Source organism: Cajanus cajan, chromosome 10, assembly GCF_000230855.2.
Source record: "Cajanus cajan strain Asha chromosome 10, NIPB_CcT2T_4, whole genome shotgun sequence".
NCBI lineage: Eukaryota > Viridiplantae > Streptophyta > Magnoliopsida > Fabales > Fabaceae > Cajanus > Cajanus cajan.
Window position 1 is genome coordinate 39,464,659 of NC_138526.1, and position 10,128 is coordinate 39,474,786.

Genomic DNA, 10,128 nt, shown 5'->3' on the forward strand with positions numbered 1-10,128 from the left:
TATTGGAAAAATAGCCCATAATATTGAATTGTAAGAGCTGCAAGCGGGAATTTCCCGAGTTTTAAATCGGTTTTACCCCATTGAAGTAATGACCAAATTCTTATACTATGTGCGATTAATTCCTATTACTAATGCTATCTTTTATATAGAACCAATGAAACTTGCAAATTCTTTTAATGGAAATAAAATCCTCAATTTTGCCATACATTTCATTTGGTAATTTTCAATATAATAAAATTCATGTGCGAAGGAACTTGTGTTTGACTTATCAAATGGCTCGACTACGAGCCCGAGGGAATTAAACTATCTTAAAATATATGCAGTTTTAAATTGTAACAGTTTGAGAAGATCCTTTCATGTCACTTATAGATGTCCTTGAATTAATTTGTTGCTTGTAGAGCTGACGCTTAACTTGTTCATGCAAAACCAACGGGGTCCACTGTATCTCCCTCTCTCATTAGGACCTGTACACAAGTACATGATGGTGTATTTACGATGTAGATATATACGTATATGATCTGTTAAAAATGTGGTGGGTCGCAGGTGGAGGACAGCTGAGAGATCTGTGGGTGTGGGTTTTATTTACTGGGAGTCTGGGGCATGTGCCAGACACATATTGCTTTTATGTCTGGGCCTTTTGTTTTGTAATTGTTTTCCTTTGGGCAGGACCAGCACAACTACCAGGTGACAGTGACATTTTCATGCATCCAAAAAAACACGCCCTTTCTGTTCTGCAATCAATGCTCTCTCTCTCTCTCTCCCATTTCTTTGATCCTTGGACGGTCCTGATAACACTAGGGCAGCACAAATGCTATTCTATGACCCTGTTCCTTTCATCAAAATCTTGTGTGATACATGTACTATATATATCCAACCCTATGTATTGTGGTGAGGGAGAAAAGTGTCTACTGGGGATGGTAGGTGAGGGTAGGATAGTAAAATGGGAGGGTGAAAGCAGAGGAAATCTCAGTTCAGATTGAGATCTAAATAATGATCTGGGTGGGGTGGTCCTTCATTGTGATTGTCTTATTGGTATGGATATGTGAGGGAAAGGGGAATAGGACTTGTGGAGGAGGGATCGTTTGCAATTTTGTACTAAAATGGTTTGGTCCTTCACAAGTTGCATAAAGCCAGAACCAACAGTTACTCAAACTGCTCCATTCCTTTATGGCAAACAATTTGTATTAGTTGCTTACCTCTCCCACTTGTCTCTCTCCCTCATTAAACCACCTCTTTTTGTTGCTAAAAAACAACCAGAGTAAGCTTCATTTCAGATGCTGGATTCCTCTATATTTATGAAATAAAGTATGGTTATATGTCTAGGGCATAGTGATAAGGTCTCCTCGTGGCCTCTCCATTTTCCTTTTCAACCTTATTCCCTTGTTAAAATAAAATCCAAACACGTTTCATTGTTGACAGATTAATACCACACATGCCTATTGTAGATACATACATGACTAATAAATTGTAAAAGTATCAAATTTTCTATTAAAATTAATAATCAATTATTTTAAATTTGGAGTGATAATTAAATTAGTAAATTATCAATTAATGGTGTATTAATTTAGTTATATTTGAACCATAGTCACAAGATTGATTATAATTTTTTTATCATTTAGATTAATCGTAATTGAAAGATGCTTTTAATTTTTTTTCCTATTTCAAATTTTGGTATGTATTGACATTTAAAACCAATAACTTTTGTGCATAGGCGAAAGTGGTTTTATTTTTCATGCAATCAATCAATTAAAAATTATGGTAACATAAATTTTAAGTAATTTTGACAAAAGTCAATAACCTTATTATATATAATGATTTTTATTGGATGGTAATATAATTTCTTTAACATTATATTTTCTCTATTTTTTGAAATTCTCAAACTTTATCACCTAAAACTCACTTTCTATTGTTTTTATTTTATTTTTATTTTTTATTTTTAGTCTTGATATACGACAGATAAGTTTTGTTTTGGTCCTTGTTACTAGTATGATTGACGGTGTTGCTGAAATCGGTACATAATTTTTTTAACGGGGTAAGACCACTGCAATATTTTCCAACAGGTGTAAAATTTGTAGGACACTGTACAATTTTATAGCCACTTTAACAAACTTGTAAACGACAGAGATATTAAAAAAAAAACTTAATTATATGTGTGTTTCAGAGACCATTATTTAATTTAGTGTTGTCATAGACTTTTTAACTCATACTGATAAAAGTTGATAGATGGATGTTACCTAGATAATTTTATTATTAATATTCTTTGTTAAAAATATGTAATACAACAATAATATTAGATCATAAAAAAACAATAATATTATAAAAATGTATTAATGGGACATAAATAAATAATAATTAATAATACATTATTATTATCATTTAAAATAACACTTATTTTAAGATTTCTTATACAACATTTGTTATGGGAACTGAGGGAATACACGTTGGAAAAAGATTGTAAAATAGTCATGGTAAAGAATCAAATTATCGATTAAACGAAAAATAAATTAATTTTAAATTATAAAAATCACATCAGGTAAAATTTTTAAAAAGTTTAAAAGAATTATTATACATCTTAAAAGAGGAACGAGATGCATTAAATTGAAATTTTAATCAAATTTTTAACATAAAAAAGTTATGTGATATTCAATTAAAATAATTAAGATTTTTTTTAAAAGTAAATCAAAGTATGGTAATATTTCATTAAGATAATTAAATTTGTTTTAGAAATATATTAAAATTTGATGATATTTAATTAAAAAAAATCTACCAGAATTAAAAAATATAAAAATTTTAATAAATTATTTGGATAGATGGATTTCGTGAGATTTTTTAATAGAACTTACTTACAATTTACTTATTTAACAATTTCATAAAAATCATTAAGATTCAAATGATTTTTTTTCTCGTTCATTTTTTTTTCTCCCTTAACTTTTTTGCTTCTCTCTATTTTTCCTCTCTTGCTCTCTTTCTCTCTCACATATTCTCTTTTCTCATCTTCTCTTTTCTCTCTCTTTCTCCTCTCCCTCCTCATGTTTTCTTTATATAATATTCTCTTTCTTTCTTTTATTTTTTATTCTTTCACTTCTTCTATCTTTTTTTTTTCTTCTATCTTTTTTATCTATCTATCTATCTATCTATATATATATATATATATATAGGGAGTATATCAAGTGAGAGGAAATTTATTATGAGAGATAAGAGAGTTAAAATATAACCCTTACATTAATTTCCTCTCACTTGATTAAACCCCAAATTTTCTTTCACTTGATTAATCTAAGGATTATATTTTAACCCACTCATCTCTCATAATAAATTTTTTCTCACTTGATATGCTCCCTATATATATATATATATCAATATTGATGTATAATTTATCAATATTTATTTTTGAATTATTAAATATTTAAAATTATTTTTGAATTATTAAATATTATATATTTTTAAATTTTAAAATTATTAAAATTTAACAAATGTTTATTTTCAATAAAATTTAATATTAAAATAGAAAAATTTTAAAATATATTTTGACAACTCTACCATTTAATGAATATTATAAATTTGAACATGTTAAAATTTAATAGCAGGAAAGAGAAAATATAAATGTATAGAGGACTGTATATAGAAAAATGTTACTTAAGAGAACATAAAAACAGAATCAATTCTTTATTAAAAGATTGAGAATTTAATTTTCTGTATTCAAACCTTGTCAATTATGAATGTAGAGAAATTGTATTTTTTTTAAAAAAATTATCATTTAAAATCTAATAAAATCATTTCAAATCTTATAAATTTTTAACATACAAACTCATTAAGATCCATATTACAAAATGTTGATTAATTTTTAAAAAAAAAAAACTCTTAAAAGTCATTTTATTCCTATAAAACCTTTTAAAAATATTTGAAAAATCATTAAATTTTTACAATATCTTTTAAAATTCACAAGACTTTTTTTATACTAAAATAAAAAAAAGTCTTATGAATCCTAATGTAATACACTCTCCTAAATATTCACAACAAATAACTAAATAATAAAAATTCATACACAGATCTTATATATAACCCTTTATTTATCTTAAAATATATCTTTCAACCAAATAAAAAAAACATATCTTACCACAAAACTAAAAAGTGAAAAAACCCAATTTTAGGTGAATAAAAAAATCATTGTCATTACTAATAAATCATTTTGTTGCTTTCATTTTCATCATAATTTCGACCGATATTGACCAAATACTATTGCCTGAATTTTTGCTCTACTAAATTTTTGAAGTTATTCGTATTATAACTTTAACCAATTTTTTTTTAATACCTACCAACACATGATTAATCGATAAAAGGTTGTTTAAGTATAATAAATGATTTTGAATTGAAATTATAAATATGTAATTAATTATTTTAAATATTTGAATAAAGAACTTTATCATAGTAATTTTATTCTTATCCGACTCGAATAAAAAAAAATTTCTAATAAAAGATATATGTATTCTATGGTAGTTAAAAATGAGCTATTCATGTCCAATTTTTTTGTTTTTGTTTTTATAATTGGATCTAACTTGGAGATTATGGTTTGAGGCATTGGCAAGAGAAAGAGCAGTAGAAAATATGAGAAGGTTAATAATAATAGTGTTATGAAATGGTCCCCAACTAGAAAAGCAAAACCAAGAGAGAGATGATCGAATGAGGCCAATGATTTTCCATGCAAACGAAGGAACCCAAGAATCCACCCATGTCTGCTCAATCCCAGCAATGCCCTCACACGTGCCAATTCTCTCTCTCTCTCTCTCCTCTCTTTTGTCCCCTGCCCTCCACGTGGCAAGGGTAGGACCCACCACACAAACAAAACCATTCACCACCTTGTACATCAAATCAAAAATCTTTACACACCTTGGGTAGGTCACGCGCTTTGGGTTTTATGTCCCAATTCTTAGTTAAGATTTATCAAAACCTTGCTTCATAAGATTTGCGTGTTGGAGTCTTACACTTTTCATATATATCTTGTATCAATACCCCTACAAGCAATTTTGGTGTGCTTGTCAAGATTAATTCAATACTAGCTAGATACTACTTACCTCTACCTAGCTCCATTTTACGTTCATATATGTGCCACTTCAATTCATTATTCAAACCCCTGTAATAGTACTTTACTAGAGAGCAATATTCTTTTATTCCATCTATATGTGTCTTGATTTTGTAGCAGTTCGTACACAACCCATTTTCTTGGTTTTCTTCATATTCTCAAGGAATAATTAAAAAAGTAATATTTATATTCCTTTGTGGAAAATAAAGGAGAATATGTTTCCTTCATGTTATTTGAGGAAATGCTAGGAAAGTAGGAAGGGTTTAGAGTTTTTGTATTTGATATTGTTGTTTGGTTTGAATCGGTTGTTTATTCTCTCAACATGGCTGCGATGCTTTAATTGATGAACATTAGATATGGACGGTGATGAAATGATGGTGAAAGATTTTATCAAGAAAAAATGACGGTGAATGAGAAATTTTAATTGTCATTTGCTGTTTCAATCCCCATTATCGTTTTATAATGGGCAGAGAGATTATGTTTTTGTGACTACATAAGTTGTGGATAGGGCAAAATCACAATCGATCGATATCAAAAATGAAAATTCCAACAAAAGGATATGACACAAAAAATTCTCATGTCTAGTTTTTTATGGGTAAATGGGTGTTGTAACATGGTCTAATAAGCTATATAAATTTCATGGGTGATACTGTTACCCCAATTAAACAACGAAATAGAAAACTTTGTATAAATATTGATCTCTTCACATGATATGGACTACAAGATTCTGCAGGTTTCAAAGGTTGAAAAATACCGGAATTGCACAGAACAAACAATCTCAGAATCATACCGGAAATATCGGTAAAACTAAGAGATAAGACTTGCTGTTATTGGTTTGAATCACACCAACAATGCCAGGACTTGCTAAATGAAAAAAAAGAACCAAATTAATCAATATTCAATGATAACCAAAAGGGGACACTAATTTAAGCTATTATCTCGATGGATATAAAGTTGTAGTTTGGCTTTAATCTTAATAATAATTAGGCACATAATAAAGGAATAACTAGTTAAGTTGCTTTATATGGGATTATTTTCAATCCAAGTAAGTAACAAATAGATAAGATGCTAAAATATTTGAGAAGTAGTATATGGATAAAATAATAACTTGCTAGGATAGAACATTCTTCCATAAGAACGAGTGCGAGAACAGTACACTTTTTTAAACTGTTTTTTTATTTTATTATTTATTTATAAATCAGTGTATCTATTAACAAAAAGCTATTTCTTAATTACATACGCATGAGTTAGAAATTGAACTTCTAATTACATGTTTAAATAATAAAGTTATTTATAATTATGTTACACTTTGTTGGTATTTCTTAAACTAGTTAATCATTAATGAAAGGTTACACTAATTTATTTTTGAAACGACATTGAAATTCTAAAGGTTTGAGGGGAAAGGTTGGAGGGAGGGAAAAATGAGAAAATTTGCCACATTAGAAGGCACCACATGGGTTCAACTTTTTCTGATTTCCAAATATGAGAATAGAAAGGCCATCATTGCAAGGCTATGTCCATAGGCAGATTCTCATAATTCATGATCAAATCTTACTCCATATGATTGCCAAAAGACCGTTTTCTAAACGCGTTACTACTTAGACCCATCCAAACTCATAATAACATGAGCACCGGAGTGATGTGCCCAAAATCCTTACTTAATTAAGCCAAAAGCAGCACAAAAAAGAGATAGTTATCTGGAAGAAGCAGAAAACCGGAGTGGAACTAGCAAAAGACACAAAGCAAGAACCAAAAACAAAATCACCATACTTATGCAACAAAGACCCCAAAAGCAACTCACACAAACAAACACACGTATACATGTCCTTTCACCATTTCACACAAGCAGTTTCTGCTTTGTTTTCTCTGAACTCTCTCTCTCTTTATTTATCTCTCTCTCTATATATATATCTCTCCCTAAACCCTCCTTAATACACATTCTCTCCTCTGTTGCATTAAATTTTTCATTTTTCTTTCCTCCAAACAGTTACAGCTATGTCCAGTGAGCACACAATGTTCCATGATGAAGAGGGCAAGGATGAAGGTGGAAGAAGCAGAAGCAGAAGCAGGAGAACCAATGGGAAGGGTCCAAAGAAGCCACCCCAGAGAGGTTTGGGAGTGGCTCAGTTGGAAAGGTTGAGAATTCAAGAGACTTGGAAGAAGATGAGTGAAGGTTCTGAACCAACTTTCCATGATCATCACCATCATCATCACTTTCTTCAGTGCCACCCTCAAGTGTTTGCAAGTGGCAGTGTTCCTGTGAGGTATGGTGCACCTGCACCCTCGTCAAACCATGCCTTTCAGTGTCCTCAACAACATGTGATCAATGGGAGCAACACTATTGGTGTGTCGAGTCAGTGTCCTTTTGTTGGGAATAAGAGTGGTGGGGGTTGGATACTTCCAAACATGATGGGCTCCTATGGATCTGGGCCCCCACTTTTGGTTGGAACCCCTCTTGAGACCTCGAAAGAGCTCTCTTCAATGCCAAATCATTATTCTGATCCTGAATGTTTTGATGTTTGCCTCAAGGTAGTATACTCATCACTTATTCATGTTTGCCTCAATGTATAAATAAAGTATATGATATTTAGTTCAAACAGGATTGTCTTTAGTAAAAGATATTCATGTTCTATGCCAAAAAGTTATGTATGTTAGACTAAGAACATTATTTTGGATGTCAAACAAATCATGTTTCTAAACAAATCATGTTTCTAGTTAATTGCTTGTGATTAAAAATGTTTTGTCTAGCTAGCTACCCATTTTCTTTTAATCCATGTTGAATGTTGATATATATTGATCTTGTTGAATGTTTATGTTCATTGTTTGTTGCGCATATTTGTGTGTTGTTGTTAGAAATCACGTTTGAACGAGGACAGTGGAAAGGGATCAAATGCAAGGAGGGACAGGTCTTTGGAGACATGGGCCAATGGCCATGATTTTCTAGGATTTATCCCTCAATCTGCTGCTCCAAGCTTTGTTGGGGAAACCAGTGATTTCTATAACAAACTGGCCAGGCATGATGGTGCTAGTGCATATGCTTGTGCTACTCCCAATGATGAGGTAGACTCATATCTATTGATATGCTTCATGATGGTTGTTGCTACATATTTAATGCAATGTTATTATCCTTTTAGTAGTCATTTTGAAGAATAAATGGATGTGTAAATTGGTTGGTTTTTTATTGTGTTAGTGTGTGGAGGTTGTTGCGGTTCACAGGAGGGGAAACTCAGTGAGTGGCAGGGTTTTCATGGAATATGAGTTTTTCCCAGGAAAAGATGGCAGAGGCACTACTTCCAAGGAGCTGGAATTGCCCTCAATAGGTTCAGTTGCAGTAGGTGGTGAAGCTTCTTCTATCACTGTTACACCCTATGGAGATTCTGCTTCTAATTCTATTGATTTGTCTCTGAAGCTTTCACGCTAGAAGCAGATGGAGTAGCCCCCTTTTTGATGTTTTCTCAAGTACACCTTTTCTGTTTATTTCCTTTTCTTGTTAAACTAATACCAAGATGAAAAATGCTATGTATGTCCTCCTTTGGAAAATCCCCCTCTCTATATGACTCTATCCTACACAAGATTATGACATTTAATATTTTCTCATATGTGATTCATAGATACTCTTAACTAATGTTTGGTATACATACTCACATGAACATCCAAGTTACTTAAATTATGGTGCTAACTGCTAAGCTAAGAGAAGAGAAGTGTGTGCTTAATCCATATGTATGCAACAAATTAATAAGTACTCTAAACAAGAAACAGTCAGAGAAAATAATCTAATAAATTGATCAACTTGTGTTTAAACCGGGCTAAGTTTTTGTTTGTTCTGGACTCTAAACCCTAGCAACTGTTCCATTCCATATAACACATTATTGCAGGGTTCTATCTATTTTACTTTATTATATGTTAGAAGGGGTTTCTGTTCTAGAGTTAATTTACATCTTTTATGTGCTGAAACACATGGCTGGCATCTCTGTCTTGCCGTTTATGGGAGTCAAGTAATGCCTTCAGAGAGTGCTCCAAAAACCGTGAAAAAGATTCATCAGAATAGATGCAAGTGTTGAGGACCCTACACTAGCATTCCCATCTGGCACCTACAAAGTAAATCAAAATATGAAAACCAAAATAAAATGAAAAAAAAAATGAGCATAGTCACCCTTGTTTGTTTTTCCATAGCAGTAGGAGAGGATGGTGGTGAGTAGTGAGTACTACTACACTGTATGGCACACCAGGCTAAGGCTACATGCTTGAAGCCATGCTGAGGACAAGTCTGTGATGAGCATAAATTTGTTCAGGCAATAAGGCAGGTGAGTGTCAGTAGAAGTAAGGATGTGGAAGCTTTTTCAACCTCTTTTTGTTTTGTGCCTTTATAATCTTGTCCTACTTATGCCCCACCTTTTCCTTTTCTCTTCCTCTAGCTTGCTATTATATTTTTGGCAATGCTTCTCACTGCTCATATATGTCTTCCTCTCTCCCTTTTCTCACAGTTCAAAGATACACACACTCATACTCTCCCATAAGTTTTCAGTTGTGTTAATTTAAGGCATTAGATAAATGTTATATAATATAATATAATACTCTTGGAACACTGGTTAAACGATCAGAAGTATAATTTTTTTTATTTAAAAATTATAACAACATACTCTTATGTAACTCTAATGTAGTTTTTAAGAAAAAAAATTACTTTTTTTTTCATTTATTGGTTTATTCTTTTATGAATGTACTTATTATTAGGGCACTGATTATCAAGAACAATGACATATAGTATTTAACATTCCAACACTTTGAGCCAAAAATTTTACTGGACAGTGGACATGTAATAAAATGATGCCTATTGTTAAGAGTTGTGGTCTAATCCGGAGAGAATGGGTTTGTAACATGTTCTCTTTGATCAAAGTAACATGTCTAATTAATTTAGTATTTATAATCCATGTAATATAATTAAACCACTTATAGTTTTTCTCTTTGGTTCAATCAGGAGAGAGATGAGATTTTGCTTTTTATCGACAACAGCCTAAAACCAACATGTAGTACACACAAGCACACAATCATTA

At 31.3% G+C, this 10,128-nt stretch overlaps 1 protein-coding gene across 1 annotated transcript; it reads left to right on the forward strand.

Annotated features, from left to right (window-relative positions):
- The first annotated feature begins 6,415 nt into the window (after positions 1-6,415).
- SPL (sporocyteless (SPL)) lies at positions 6,416-9,218 on the forward strand. Its single transcript, XM_083066029.1, has 3 exons — positions 6,416-7,606; positions 7,931-8,137; positions 8,268-9,218. Exons 1-3 carry the CDS (start codon positions 7,073-7,075, stop codon positions 8,496-8,498), a joined length of 972 nt encoding a protein of 323 aa, XP_082922155.1. The 5' UTR covers positions 6,416-7,072; the 3' UTR covers positions 8,499-9,218.
- The last annotated feature ends 910 nt before the right edge of the window (positions 9,219-10,128 follow it).

Coding starts and splice junctions, on each gene's coding strand:
- SPL (XM_083066029.1), top strand. CDS start 7,073: ATGTCCAGTGAGCACACAATGTTCCATGATGAAGAGGGCAAGGATGAA. Junction 7,607..7,930: donor GTTTTGATGTTTGCCTCAAG/GTAGTATACTCA, acceptor TGTTGTTGTTAG/AAATCACGTTTGAACGAGGA. Junction 8,138..8,267: donor GTGCTACTCCCAATGATGAG/GTAGACTCATAT, acceptor TTATTGTGTTAG/TGTGTGGAGGTTGTTGCGGT.